Below are 16,423 nucleotides of genomic sequence, written 5' to 3'. Positions count from 1 at the left end.
AAAAAAGGTATTATTACAAGATGAAGCTTCTAAATAAAACTGTTGGCAAACAGCTCCTGAATCATGATTTTGAGGCTGTGGGTGATGCTACGGCCTGGGGAGACAGGCTGTCTCAGAGTTCTAATTCTGGCTCTGGTGGCCCCAGTGGGGATTAGTGATTTATATTAGTATCTTCAGCCTCCTTTTCATAGGTTTGCTTTTTTTATCTAGCTAACGGGGTCCATAAGCTATAGCCCGTGCACCAAATTTGGCCTACTATCTTTTATGTTTTTAAGTGGTTGGAAAAAATCAAAAGAAAAATAATATTGCTTGATATTTGAGAATTATATAAAATGCAAAAGTTTGGTGTCCATGAATAAAGTTTTATTGGAACACAGTCAATACCCATTTGTTTATGCTATAATGGCAGAGCTGAGTAGTTGTAATAGAGACTATATGGCCTTCAAAACTTAAAATATTTATTCTCTGGTCCTTTCCAGAAAATGTTTGCTGACCCCTGATCTGGCATACAGAATGGATACTAGAATTAAATGGGAATGGATGAACATGTCTACCAACACCGGAAAAGAGCACTCCTCAATAGACACTCTTCATAAGTGTGATCCTAAGATCACACTCCAAATCGGTTTCACAAATGCACCAAATGCCTTCTGGTTGACATGGCAGTCACCAGCATTTCAAGGGATTACATACATTTTAAAATGCCCTTTGTATCGTTTTAATAGCCTCTTTCAAATGTATATTTTAAGGCATTTTAAGTAGGAAGGGAATTTTGAAGCAAAAATCCCACTTTTTTTGAAATAAAAGAATACATAGTAGCAAAAACATGCTGATTTTGAATGCATTTATTTAATTCATGTTCAGAATTACTTGTGTATATAGAATTATGTTTTCATACCATAAACAACTCCTACTCACATTCTCTAAATGATTTCCACACATTAACTAAGGAAAAAAATAATACAAGCTTCAAGGCTGCCTACAGACTTAGGCAGACAAAGAAAAGAGATTGTCCTAGTTACCTTTGGGTAACAAATATAATTGCATGGATTGTAACATACAGTACTAACACAAAAGGGGGGAAAAAGGATAAAGAGAGTGTCGTAAAATTAAATGCCTTAGCAACATATTTAACTAATGATCAAGAAAATGACCAACTTCTTTGCCTTTTATGCTAGAATACTATTACAATAACTCCATATTTTCACAGAAAATAGACACCAAATACTGGCTTACGTTTTTAAATGACAGCAAATTAATATAACCGATTTCTTTATTCATCCTAGGAGGAATTACAAATACAGACATGGATGACAAACTATCATTGCTGGTGTGTCAACCAATTATCTCAAAGCTCAAAAACTGGCCAAGCTTTTTTCTTTCTCAGAGACACCCAGGACTCTCTCTCAGAACAATCTATTTCTCATACAGCTCATTCCATTATACAGCTGCACTGACCATCCAAATAGGATCAAGTTTTAGAAAATTAAAAATTATACAGTCTCCAGACCCATGAAATGTTCTACCAAGAAGAGTGCCTTTGTAAATGCATGAAATAGGTCTGGAGAGTTACACAATCATAGAACCAGGAGAAAAAACAACTAGATCAGGGAGATACAAGTAAAAACTGATTAACCGTATACCATGTGATTACAAATAATAGAAAAAAATATTGTCACATTTATGCTTGCATGTATATAGATGAAATAGATACATTCTATCTATCTGCATAGATACCTCTATGCATCAGATGCATAGAGATAAATAGCTAAATATGGAGAAAAAAGACAAATAGACTGACAGATAAATAGAAATTAATAAAGTCTCTGGACCCCAAATATAAGCTATGGATCTTAATCTAGAGTCCACAATTGGGTTTCAGGGAATCTTTGAAACCCCCCACATTGTTTGCAATTTTGATAGGTATTTACATTTTTCTGACAAAAAGATGCATAATGCAGTTATTGAATTGTCTAAATACTCGTGCTCCCTCACTTTTCACTTAGCTCATAAAAATCCTGAAATTTATACAAGTGATATGTAATTGTCAGAGGGTACTGGAAATAATTAGCATAGTCACAGCTAACGGCAGGATAGATGACACCTTCTCCTTTTCTGAAGGGCTTAATTTCATTTCCAGGCAGAAGAAAGTCACTTTGGATTACCCTTCAAAATTTCTCTCTTTTTTTTCATTTCCATAGCTGTCTCTTCATCTCTCATCCCCTTTTCTTCCGTGTTTACCTCTTTTCTTTCCCTGCAGGAAGGAAGAGGGTAAGAAAACCTCCCAGTTCTAGTTACTATTAATTGGAGGCACTGGGCCGAGATGGAGCTTTGAGAGTCTGGCATATTGGTAATTGCCCTTGACAATCATAACGAGTGTTCCCTTGGATAATACCTAGGCAGGTCGGTGTACCGCCTCCCAACATATGAGAAATATTAAGCTTGCTTGCTAGTTGCTAGACAGGGAGTGAAAACTTGGCCAGAGTGTGGAGGGAGTTTGTGAAGAAGCTGAGACAATTTTAGCAAAGTGAGTTCTGTAATGAAGAATGCTGAGCCCCAGCGTGCAACAGTTTTCCATAGGAAAAAATTACAGATGCACATTTCTTCTTTGGTATAGTTATTCACATATAAGTAAGGCTACTGCAGGCAAGTGAGGTTTTCTCCCCAGTTTTTCATGACAGTATAGTTGTGACCTCAGAACAAACATTCAAGAGAACTGTAAGTGGGCATCTCTATCTAGTCCGACTTTTATGATAGGCTTAAACATAGAAATAATTGCAAATAAATGAAAATGGCTACTCTCACTTCAAATGCCAAAACTCTTAATACAAATATATTTATTTCCATTAATAATATTTAAAAATTTGCAGGCTCATATTCAGAAATCAGGCTCCGGCCTCCAATATCTCATATTTTTAAGCCAGAATATATATAACTTCATTTTGATTTTCTGGAACTTTACCTTTGTGAAGGTAAATCAGTCATACACACACGCACAAGCATTCACTGGTAGTGTTAGCTATTCGACTTCGATCAAACTACTTCACTGTGCTGAGGCATTTCTTTATCTGGAAATGGAGATAACAGAGCTGGCTTCCTGGAGCTGGGATAAAGATCAAATTAAATGATACATGCAAAGAGCCGGGAACATTGCCTGAAATACAGAAAGCCAGATACAAATAAAAGCTATAGCTGCTATCATGGACATGGTACTGCTCTGTCTAGATCCCAGAAGCTGGTATGTTGGCTGCTGATGACTTACAGAAGCCTTCATGGAAATTGTTCTCCACTGTGACAGGAAACTGTTTCACCTGAGTTTATCTGGCTCACCTTTCCCCATCAACAACTAGACCAGCTGATGCCAAGAAAGGAGGTCTGGTTCCTCAGTTTAGAGCAGCTCTGTGGGGCATCCTAGCTCCGGAGCTCCCTGCAATATCAGCTGAGATCTCATTTGCAACAGTGTTGTGCGCCAGCTTCTTCTGCCTCATCCTGCTTTCCTTGCTTGCCACTGATGAAATATCTCCCAGGGAGCATTCCCCAATACATGGTTTAAAAAAAAAAACAAAAAACTACCTATGTATCTATGTATCTAGCTAGCTCGCTTTCATCTGCTATCTAGCTCCAGTATAATTAACATACAGTGTTACATTAGTTTCAAGTAGATAATGATTCAAGAATTTTATACATAACTCAGTGCTCATCAAGACAAATGTATTCTTAACCCCCATCACCTATTTCACACATTCCCCCGTCCATCTCCCCTCTGGCAACCACTTTCTTCTCTGTATTTAAGAGTATGGTTTTTCTGTTTGTCTCTTTTCTTTCTTTGTTCATTTGTTTGGTTTCTCAAATTCCACATATGAGGGGAATCATATGGTATTTGCCTTTCTCTGACTTGTTTCACTTAGCATTATACACTCTAGATCCACCCATGTTGTTACAAATGGCAATTTCATTCTTTTTTCGACCAAGATATATATATATATATATGTGTATCTTTTCAATCTTCAATACACCTTTTAACATCACTCTCGATCAGAGTGTATTTTTCCAGACTCCAATCTAAGAGCACAGATAAATATAGATAAAAAGTTGTCTTTCCATTATCCTGGAATTGCTGTTAAGATCAAAATCTGAAGAAAAAAACTTCTAAAAACCCCCATTCTAAGTTGAAAATCACAATGGAAGTTGTACCTAACCACATCCCTGCAAGGCTTACAGAGAATGCATTTCCGAGAAGAAACCAAAACCCCATTTCCCTGCCTCTGACTATGACAAGAGGAAGATTCGGACAGAGAAAGAGCCTCTTGGAGAAAAGTTTTCAAGATAAACCCTATTTTTTGAAGGGGAGGAAAAGAAATTTTCTCAGCTATCAGAACAAGTCCGGAAAGCACAGGAGAGTTTCTGGTAAATTCTGAAGTGTGTTAGAACTATTACTCACACCTTCTCCAAGTTGCAGACTCACATGAAGTTTGGCAAGCCATTCAGTCTGTGGGGTCTGAAGCTCATGCTTCATGGAGAAAGGGGCAAGATGACAGCCTTGAAGGAGGCCGCAATAGTGAAAGAGCCTGCATTATCCCTCCTTGGCAGACCAGGGTATATGAGTTTCCTGGTAGCTGAATGAGCACAAAGAAAGCAGCTGGCCTCGAGCCCTTCTCATGGTATCCCATCTAACAAGACCAGGCCTAGGGTGGAAAGTTCTACCACGTGAAGCAGATTTCCCATTCTAGGGATGCTGAATAATCCACAAAGGTTACTCTATTAGTGAGTCAACTTTTGGAAAAGGGATATAATAACCAGTCAGTGTTGAGGGGCTAACCCCAGCAATAGCTTCTGTGTAGGCACGCTTGGACCTTCTTCCGTCTTTCTCTTGGTGGCATTATCAGAAAGGAAGGCAGAGAAATGGGACCGTGAACGTAAAGAATTTCCCTCCACTTCAGCCCCTAGAGCTACAAACAAGTCTTTGCTGCACCAGGGGATGGAAAGGTCTTACACAGCAGGAAATAAGAGTTCATCGTAGCCAAGTTGGGAGTAGCTATCGCCAACAATAAACCATTTCATAGGATCGCGAGTCCTCTGTAAACCCGATAAATATATACAATAAGTATTTAATCAGCTCCTTGAATTATACTGTACCAGGTGTTAGAGATACCTTGATGAGCAGAAAGAGGTGGCTCCTGCCTCTTCTGGAGTACACACTTTCTTGTCTCCTTTTGCCTGCCTGTGTCTCTGAATCACTCTGTCTTCTCCCTCTGACAGACTATTCTTCCAAGAAAGTTAAGACATCATCATCCATTAATTACTGCTTATTTTTTTTTTAAGCAACATAAGGAAAATTTGCCCAGAACACATTTTGAGAAGCAAAGAGACTGACTGCATTTTCTTACTTCAAGTACTATACATTAAATTCTGCCAACATTCCTTTCTCAACCACATTTCCCAAAAGCTTAGCACTTTGCCATAAAAGTTCACCCCAGTCTAAAATTTGGCATGCCTGACGGCAAAGTCTTCAAATTTGCCAATTTGGCTAACATCTCTGTTTTGAATAACAAGTAGAGAAATAGGAAAAAACTGGAGTGAAATGCTATAAATCATGGCATTATTTAGACAATTCATTTCTCGGGATAATCACAGGTTTAACAGAAATTCACCCTAAATTATGGTAGATTGGTTGTCAGATTTTTTACAAAAATTTAAAACCTGCATAGAAATATAATATACAAATTTAATTAATATACAAGCTTCTGAGACTTTCAATTCTATTGAAAAATCTTTTTGTGTTACTTACACATGACTATTACTTAATTTCAGAGGACATTTCAGATTGATACAAAAATGACAAAACAAAAACTCCTATCTACATAGCATATATGGATATATATGTAAATTATAAAGAATTATATACTATGTATATAATATCCTAAAATATACAGAATTATAAAGATATATAGCACATATGCCGATAAACTATACATATACATATATATATACACATATATACATACATATATATATTTGTACACACACACATACACACACTCACAAATGTGTGTGCATATACATGGTACTAGAATATTTGGCAAAGAGCTTTTGGGAGGCTTTTGTTAGTTTTGTTGGAAATAACTCTAGGCATGTGGGATTAAAGGATTTAATCCTATCCATTGATGTACCTTGTGTAGTTGGGCTTGAGGTATTTGTACATAAAGACAGAATCATGTTGGATCTGTAAACATCATTTGTAGGATGGATTTTTAAAAGCAGTGATTGACAGAATTCCACAGAGAAAGCCAATATAGAATAAATGTGTGTTCTAAGGATCTGCTTCCAGGCAGGACTACAGAAGCTTCTGTCCAAGGCACTGACCACATTTCTGCAGTTCTTCCTGTTTCCCACACTTTCTGAAAAATGAAACACTCTTGCAACTTTCCAGATTCCCCATGTCAAACTATCACACAACTGGAATAATTAGAAAACACTATCTTACCATTCTCATTTACAAAGATAAATCATGTGTAGTTAGTAATCCTGATTTTGCAAAAATTGGTTAAAAATCATGTGATACAGATCCCCACATTTTCATACAAGTACAGAAGCATTTGTCTGGAAATTCTATCTTAATATGAGGTGCACACTAATAAAGCCTCGATGACCACAAATAATGGCACAAACACTGGATTCTCAAGGTAACCATAGGGTTTTCCCAACTCCCTCTTTAAAGAAGTATTTGGCACAATTCTCTTGCCACTCCTTAAGAAAATTCAGAATTATAAAACGTAATTCAGAACTACTATATATTGTATTAACGGTTCAGGAAGCATCTTTTCAAATGAGCTAAGGGCATAACATGTTTATTTCCATAATTACTGCAGCAAACCTAAATTTCCTTGAATAATTTTTTTTTGAAGGGACAACCTTCAGATTTCACATCACGCAGTCTGAAACTTCATAGGCTTTGCTTATCAAAAGCCATTATGTCATATGCCCTGCACGTGAAACACATGCCCTAGAGCAACAATCTTAGCAAGTTTTGAGACTTCCTGGGCTTGACATCACAGTTCTCTCTAGAACAATCTTGACAATATCCATCTATGTTATAGCAGAACACCTTCCCAAAAGATGAAATCTCCACACATTTAGTAGACAGAATGGGAAAGCAGACCTTTTGTATTATTGGAGATAAGGAGTCAAAGCCATCAGCTGAATACCATGTTCACTTAAAAGCCAATAGGCACTAATGTTGCGAATAAATAGGGAAAGAAATTTCCTCTAGTGATACTTCAAAGACTTTGCAACATCTGGAATTTGGTTCCATACAGGGTATTCCACTAAAAAGTAAGTATAAAAACATTTTAATAGGGCAAACAAGATTCAGGTTTCTTACAATGTGTTCTCCCCGGGGGGAAACAAATAACACAATGCATCTGACTAACCTTTCTGCACTTCAGCTGCATTAATTAACATTTAGTCATGGATTCCATCATAAGCCAGATGAACTCAGTGCTACAGCTGTTTCCAGTGAGGGGAAAAATATGCTTCCACATTTCAGATTCCCAGGATTTATAAATCCAGGGAAAAGTGTTTTATTGACTCCCTTGTGCCAGCATTATTGATATGCATTACATATTAGTCACCCAAATAAATTCACACACACCCTAGACTGTGATTAAATCAGTGTCAGTATCACATGAACTGGGTTAGCCTGAGCCAATGCTATAAAAACCACATTCCTAACCCTTTTTCTTACATCAAGAATTAAGGAAGGGCTAACGAACTGATCAAAGAAGTAGATAATGGCCTTGAAAAAAAATTGTTGTTGAGTGAGTCAAACATTTAAGTGGAGATCAGGTACTCTGAGAGAGAAGGATGCAGATGACTAGAAAAAAATGCACAGATGTTGAAGAAATTTAACTGCAGGATCTCATGGCTTGACAGAGACATCCGCAATGCTATAAGCCAAACATGTGGAAGTGGTTGTTTGGCAGCAAAGCTAGGGTACAGAACGGCAATGTTTGGTTAGTCACTGAAAGAGGATTTTTGTTGTTTTATTTTTAGAGTAAAGATTCCGTTAAGATGTAATTTGTGAGGAAATATGACAATGAATCAGCTGGGCAACGCAGTCCACCTGTAATATCTTGCCAAATTTCTTATCACGAGAGCACTGTAAAACTAATTTTGTCTCCAATAGTCCCTTATAAATGCCGTGTCATGACTTCTGGTCAACTCTGGAGTCTCATGAACAAATGGATATCCAATAGTCATGTGGCCATGTGTGTAGTGTGTGTGCGCGCGCGTGCATGTGCGCGTGTGTGTGTGCGCATGCGCACGCAATCATTGTACGGGGGTACAACTCTGGAATCATTACCTGTGTAAATACCAACCAAACTTGGCACTTGCCTTTTCAAATTAATGTTCTTAGCCACAACTCAAGAAGAATAAAGGTTGTGTGTCTTCACTTTTACCAACATGGAATGGTAAAAACGTAAGCCAGAAAACTCCCTTACCTGGAACTACTTCAAAAAGGAATTTTCCTGGGCTCTCTTCATTGCAGGGATGCTCAAGGACTTTATTTCCAGGCAGAAAAATGGTACCCTGTGAACACAGAGGCCCCAAACATCAACATCATCAGAAGGCAAATACTGAATATCATCATCCTCATCAGTGGATATCCAAGGTGTATCTGTAATCCAGTATATAGTAATATGCATCAGATTCATTTATATTCCCAACTGATCAAACATCATGGAACAGAATCATATTCATTCAACTTTTAATAAGTATTTGTTGACCACCTAATGTGTACAAGACACTGTATTAGGTGCTGAGTTCATTTTAAGCACCGATTTATTAAATGCATTCTGTGTGCCAGATTTTTACTGAGCATTCTACCAACATTATATTATTTAATTGTTAGAATTTAGTTGTTACAATAGTCTTATAAGTTAGGTATTATTTTCCCCATTTTATAGCTGTGTAAACCAAGGCAATGATATAAATAACTTAGCCAATGTTACCAGAGCCTTCTCTTGATTATTCCTTCTCTTTTCTGTTAGATTTCTCTCTCTTTAGTGTATTATTTCCATTAGAATTGAGATATACTTAAAATTCTATCCTAATAAAAGATGGGAGGCACCCGGGTGGCCCAGTTAAGCGTCTGCCTTTGGCTCAAGTCATGATCCCAGGGTCCTGGGATCGAGCCCTGCATCAGGCTCCCTGCTCAGCAGGGAGTCTGTTTCTCCTTCTCCCTCTGCCCCTTTCCCTGCTCGTGCTCTCTCTCTCTCTCTCAAATAAATAAATAAAATCTTTAAAAAAATAAAAATTAAAAATAAAAGATATTACTTTGACTACCCCCTCCAGCTATCATCTTTTTTTTCTTGGCCTAGTAAAGAGTTGCCTACATTGAATCTATTTCCTTACATATATCCACTGCAGCCTGGTTTGTGCACCCACACTTCTAATTACATGATTCTCACAAGTCGCATGCTTGACAATTTTCAATCCTCACTAAATTATGACTTCCCAGGAATATTCAGCACTATTAACCACTCTTTCTTGAAGCATCTTCTTTCCTTGGTTTCTTGGTTTTCTCCAGGTTTTTCTCTTGGTTTTGTGTTGAGACTCTTATGCGGACTCCAAGTGTCCTTTAAATATTAAAGTGTTTCAAAGATGTATACAATGATTCCTTCTCTTCTGACTCTAGTCTCTCTGGGAGCTATCTCATTCATGCCTATGACTTCAATAACCAGCTATAAACCAATGAACATCAGATTACTATTTCTAACTCAGGGCTCTCTGAGCTTCAGACCTTTATATCCAAGAACTGATTTGAATTCCATCTGGATATCTCAAAAGCATCTTAAATTAAATTTAGTCAATTTTTTAAATTAACATATAATGTATTATTTATTTCAGGGGCACAGGTCTGTGATTCATCAGTCTTACACAATTCACAGCGCTCACCATAGCACATACCCTCCCCAATGTCCATCACCCAGCCACCCCATCCCTCCCACCCCCCACCACTCCAGCAACCCTCAGTTTGTTTCCTGAGATTAAGAGTCTCTTATGGTTTATCTCCATCTCTGGTTTCGTCTTGTTTCATTTTTCCCTCCCTTCCCTTATGATCCTCTGTCTTGTTTCTCAAATTCCTCATATCAGTGAGATCACAACCGACAGAATGGGAGAAGATATTTGCAAATGACATATCAGATAAAGGGCTAGTATCCAAAATCTATAAAGAACTTATCAAACTCAACACCCAAAGAACAAATAATCCAATCAAGAAATGGGCAGAAGACATGAACAGACATTTCTCCAAAGAAGACATCCAAATGGCCAACAGACACAGGAAAAAGTGCTCAACATCGTTCGGCATCAGGGAAATCCAAATCAAAACCTCAATGAGATACCACCCCACACCAGTCAGAATGGCTAAAATTAACAAGTCAGGAAATGACAGATGTTGGTGAGGATGTGGAGAAATTTAGTCCATTTACATGCAATTATTTTGGGTTCTGTTTATGTATTCCCTAGCTTTGTGACTGGCATCTTCTTCCAATCAGTTGCAAAAGCCAGAAAATGTAGCAGTCATCATCTCTAGTATATCTCTACTTCCATCACTCCCTAGTTCAAGTGACTATTGTCTGCAGTCCGGTATGTTTTGTGTGTGTGTGTGTGTGTGTGTGTGTGTGTGTGTTTTAAGATTTTATTTATTTGAGAGAGAGAGAGGGAGAGAGCACAAGTGGGGGGAGGGGCAGAGGGAGAAGCAGACTCTCTGATGAGCAGGGAGCCTGACAGGGGGCTCAATCTCAGGACCCCAAGATCATGACCTGAGCCGAAGGCAAACACTTAACTGACTGAGCCACCCAGGTGCCCCTGTGGTCTGCTATGTTTCAAATTCACTGAATTCCCCATAATACTCAAAATCTTTCAATCCACTTTTTTCCTTAATGTAGTCAAAGTATCTTTAGAGAAACAGAAATTTCACCTTGCAAGTTTCTTGCTTAAAACTCTTCAATGCCTTTCATTTGTCCTAGGATAAAGTTCTGGATGGTCTATAAGCTCATTTTTCTACTTTTTGCTTTTGATGCTTTCTATGACTTTCTATAATCAAGCCAGTAAATAAATAAGTAGTATCATAAATTCTCTAAGTAGTATCATACTCCCGTCTACTTTAGGATTACATTCTTTCCTGGATTATTTTGTAACCACTGACTGAACATCCAAAATATACTTGCATAGCTTCCAGAAAATTTTCCTGCATTGATTTCCATTGTATGCAATTATGTTATTTGTAAAATTATTTGATTAATGCCTCTCTCCATCATTAAACTGTAAGGGAACAAGGATAATACATGTTTTGCTCCCTAATTTACCACCAATGCCTAGTATTTTGCCTGCCATAAGGTTAATGCTAAAAATTGTTGAGTGAATCAGTACTGTGAGTGTAGTAAAGCCAAAATTCAAAACCAAGCATGCTGGATTTAAAAGCCTGTGCTATTGTGAACCATATTCTATCCTCTAGTTTTGCCAGTTTGAAGCAATATTTAGCTCAAGTAATACTGTACTCAATTTTTATCCTACCTGGTTTGGCACAGAAAATTATAGTCATCAACTCCATCCACTTCGAGGCTTAGAGTGATCAAGCATAACAGTCCCTAACTAAAGCCCAAGGAATTATATGTTAGACATACCCCTTTCTGTCCCTGCTTACAAGAGGAAGTGGTGGAGATATTGCCTTAGTTTTCCTCCTCCAGGAAGCAGATTTTCCTGCTTCTCATCATATCTACTGTGTCTAGCCTATGGGTCCCATTTTGTGTTCCAGGACTTTTCAGTAATTTTTTTAAAAAATTACTAAGTACTTTGAAAATATTCATCATAATTAAGATCTTTTTTCTATAGGTTGAATCTATATGGTTTCCATATAAAATGATAAAATCATTGCTTCAATTAAGAGTTTATTTTACTTACTGAAATGATTTTGTGAAGTCATTAAATTTCTGCTTTAGCTGAGTGTTAGAACATAGCATCTCAACTTCTAGACAGACGCAGTATTCATTTATGCATGCATGTGTGCTTGTATACTTGCATGGGGGTCTGTATGGCTCCTGTTTAATTCTGTGCCTTCAGGCTCTACTTAGGATCTTAAACTGTACACACATTGTATAAGTTTAATTCAAGCCACTTTCCTGCACAAATAATTCTCCTGCAAGAGCCATTCTCCTTCAGGAAATCCCCAACCACTTCGCTTGGTCCTTAAAAGGTAAAGTAGTGCTATCCTTTGTTGTCTTTGTCATACATGTGAAATAGCTACTTCTGGCTGAAATTTTGTTTTCATTTTCAAATTTGACATCTTACAGATTCTATATTTTGGCTGTTTTCCAAATAAATTGTGATGTCAGCATAATAGTTTTAATATCAGCAAACAGTGGTTAGGGCAGGATATATTGTAATTGACAAAAATTTGCTCTGGTTAATTCTTTAAGTCATTCAGTAAGTAAAATAAAATTATTTAATCGACACTGCTAACTCGATCACCTTGTACAGAAATCATATAGTTAAAGTCTATAACTGAGAGAAGAGTCTTTTTTTTTTTGACAGACAGGGAGAGTGTACAAGCAGGGGAAGCAGCAGGCAGAGGGAGAGGGAGGGGCAGGCTCCCTGCTCAGCAGGGAGCCCAATGCGGGGCTAGCACCCTGGGATCATGACCTGAGCCAAAGGCAGACGCTTAACCGTCTGAGCCACCCAGGCGCCCCTAATTGAGAGAAGAGTGTTAATTGTGATAGTTATTTTCAAAGTACTCTGGAATTTTATATTGTTAGAAAATGCAGATAAATTTAAAAAATCTGTAGTTTACCCACTGCCATAGATAATTAATATTAGCTGTATTTGTATATTTTTATGTATATATGTGTATTAACATCTACAGTTGACTTTTACAAAACTATAATAAAAAAAAAAAGCCTAATTTGGGCGCCTGGGTGGCTCGGTTGGTTAAGCGACTGCCTTTGGCTCAGGTCATGATCCTGGAGTCCTGGGATCGAGTCCCACATCGGGCTCCCTGCTCAGCAGGGAGTCTGCTTCTCCCTCTGACCCTCTTCCCTCTCGTGCTCTCTATCTCTCATTCTCTCTCTCTCAAATAAATAAATAAAATCTTAAAAAAAATAAAAAAATAAAAAAAGCCTAATTTATTATCTCCTTCAAAACTTAAAAATCATGTATTGTTATTATGCCAATTTAATAATTAACATCATTTTTTAAAACTAAATAGTAGGGGCACCTGGGTGGCTCAGTCATTAAGCGTCTGCCTTCGGCTCAGGTCATAGTCCCAGGGTCCTGGGATCGAGCCCCGCATCAGTCTCCCCGCTCAGCGGGAAGCCTGCTTCTCCCTCTCCCACTCCCCCTGCTTGTGTTCCCTCTCTTGCTGTGTCTCTCTCTGTCAAATAAATAAATAAAATCTTAAAAAAAAAAACTAAATAGTATATGCCAATTTAATAATTAACATCGTTTTTTAAAACTAAATAGTATAGTGCTTGTTTGAATATACATGCTTTCACATCCTCTGTTGTAAAGTATTTATGTTTTTTGTAAGTGTTACTATAAAGAATATTTTCATGAACATCCATGAAGCTAAATCCTTGAGCTCCTGCTTAACTTATTCTGTAGGACAAATCCCTCAGAGAGAAATCAGTAGTCAAAAAGTATGCACTGTTTATATGGGTTTGGTTAATTCTTTCCAGAGCTGCTCTAAATTAGCTAAGCAAACAAATAAACAACTAATGAGCAAGTAAAATAAAAGTGCCCGATCCGACTGAGAAGTAGTTTATTGAGACACTACCACGCGCCAGATATTATTTCTAAAACTATTTCAGATGATGTGAAGTGTGTGAAAGAAATAAACTCTTTACTCTCAATACAAGAATAACATGACTACACAAGAAATAAGTACCTACAAGTATGTAGAAAAGCAAACAGATAAAATAAAAGTTTGAGACTGTCATTAGAGAGGTCTGATTAGTTAAGAAAGGTAATATGAAAAAATGGTTTTTAAAGGAAGATTCGATTCTAAGATTTAGTGAGCTAGGGATAATCTTCTAAAATGGAGGAAATCACATCTGCAAAAGCAGTAATTAGGGCCATGTGCGCAGAGCACATTAGAATAAGAGAATTTTCACATGGAGGAATAATTAGGAAGTAAAGACTGTTGGTGAAGTTGAGGACACCCGTGGAAAATCTAGCCCAGGGCAGAGGATGCTGTACTTGACATCCATAACAACTGAGAACATGAGCAGGCTCTAGAGCAAAGCAGATGGAGATTTAAGAATACCAGCCTCTTAGAAGTTTGTTACCATGAAGCAATTAATTTGTCAGAGATAGCAACATCAAGACTTACCAAAAGTCTGTGTTGGCAGCAGAAATGGCATAAATTGTCCCCAGAGATGCATTACTGGAGATATCATTTTCAGAAACATAAAAGAAACTGGACAGAGTTTAAACAATAGTGAATGAAGAAGGAAGAGTCGAAGATGACTTCAGTTTTTCTCTTCTGTATATCTAGAAGAAAGGTGGTGCCTTTTATTTGAAATGGGGAATAAAGAAGAATTAAGCTCTAATAAGCTCATGTACTTGAGCCAAAATTGTGTGATATTCTTTAATTTTCTGTTCGCTTGTAGTTGGGCTGGATGCTCTCTGTTTGCCCCTCCCCCATCTTCTTTCCACCCATCACTCTATTCTGTATTTCAGGAAAGTAATCTCTATAAATTTCAAAAACCAGGCTCTCTTGACCTCTGACTTCAGTTTGGTTTTGAGAGGTCATAGCAGAAGTTAAGAAGGCCACAAGAGAGACAGACTGAGGTGCTTATTGACCTGCCCTCCTCCATGCTAGCCAGAAATTTGGCCCTCGTTGCACTGGATACCTTAGTCCACATCTTCTAAATTTGCAGGCTTCCCCTGGTTCCAGTGGAGCTAACAGGCTCAGGATGTTTTCCCTATTTGTGGATTTCTATGAACCGTTCCAACACTTTATAAATGGTTTCTTTATCATACAGTCTACAATTACCCCTTTTAAAGTGGAGCCATCAATTTCTTGCTGGGATCTTGAGTGACAAAATAGGTTGCAGGTGCTCTGAGTTTTCTAAGAAATAGCATATTATCCTACGATGTGCAATATGCGTCATTGTTAATTTTGGAGGGTCAAGGACAAGAGGCTCAAGTATAAGAAAGAGATGTAACCTTTTTGATGGAAGTTTAGTGCATACGGCAACAGTTACATGTCAATAACTAACCAGCATATTCAGAATGGAATTATGCTTATTTTTATCCATTATAGGAAATATCTTTTCCTAAAGAATCTTTAAAACTTCAAAATGAGATAATATGTTAAAATCTTTTATAGTTTGAGAGCTAAGAGTTGGCAAAAGAAACATAGTTCAGAACGATAATAGTGTCTCATTTTCAGCCTAAATTGCTATTAGAAAAGAAGCTCATCTTTAGTTACTATCAAATCACTGAGCCAAAACCACAAGATATTGGGGTAAAAGCAAGATGATGTTGAAAATAAGCACAGTCATCTTATTCTCTAGAATTTGAATTGAAAAAAGAAATGTATGCATGTGCAGTACCTTTGTTAGTTTCTATGAGCACACCAATAAGAATTTTTTTCCAGCACTAACAATAATCATGAACATCACAAGGGACTAGGCAAAGTCTCAGCTTGATGATATATATATATATATATATATATATATATATATGTGTGTTTTTAATACAACTAGAAAGAGGTTGAAAAATGACATCAAGGGGAAATCGCTATTATTCAACAGTTTTTTTTAGAGTAACATAGGTTGATTTTTTTTCCTTTGTAGCAAGTAATTTCATTAAGTCATTCAACAAATACTTATTTAACAGCACTTGGCATAAGACAGTCCCTCTCCTAGGCACAAAGGATATAATGGAGAGAAATTCCAATAATGTCTTTGCACTCTTGGATCTTAGGATCACTCAGGGAAGGTTGAAAATTGAAAAAAAAAAATGATATAAAATTTTACCCAGAAGCACTCCGGCCATATAACAGTCTCCCAGTGACAATGAAGTTTCTGGTTCGGTAAATCTGCTCTGCAGTTAATCTGCTTAGTTTCAGATTCCCACTCTACCACCAGTTAGCCATAAGACTTCAGGAAGACTGTTATCCTCCCTTTTCCTCAGCTTCTACAGTCTTAAAATGGGATTAAAAATAGAACCTACTTCATAAAGTCACTATGAGCTAATATGGGTAGTTTTCAGAAAAATGTCTCATACATACTAAATTTTTTTAGCTGCTTTCAATATAAAAAAAAATCTTTCTATATCCCAGAAGCCTCAAGGATATTTTGGGCCCATATTTTGCAAATCCCCAAATAATGAGGTAGCTCTAGTAAAGGTTCAATAT

General features: G+C 37.3%; 1 protein-coding gene across 2 annotated transcripts in view; it reads right to left on the bottom strand.

The window, feature by feature from the left end:
* ARHGAP24 (Rho GTPase activating protein 24) overlaps positions 1–16,423 on the bottom strand; it is a 490,733-nt gene that overhangs the window by 255,364 nt on the left and 218,946 nt on the right. For both annotated transcript variants that reach the window (XM_035726277.1, XM_035726276.1), the window contains exon 3: positions 8,502–8,589. In XM_035726277.1, coding sequence (XP_035582170.1) covers positions 8,502–8,589 — 88 coding nt within the window. The remainder of the gene's footprint in view (positions 1–8,501; positions 8,590–16,423) is intronic.

The sequence above is a fragment of the Zalophus californianus genome, chromosome 2 (assembly GCF_009762305.2).
Source record: "Zalophus californianus isolate mZalCal1 chromosome 2, mZalCal1.pri.v2, whole genome shotgun sequence".
NCBI lineage: Eukaryota > Metazoa > Chordata > Mammalia > Carnivora > Otariidae > Zalophus > Zalophus californianus.
Note: the sequence above shows the minus strand (reverse complement) of the source record. Positions and strands in the feature narration are given on the sequence as shown.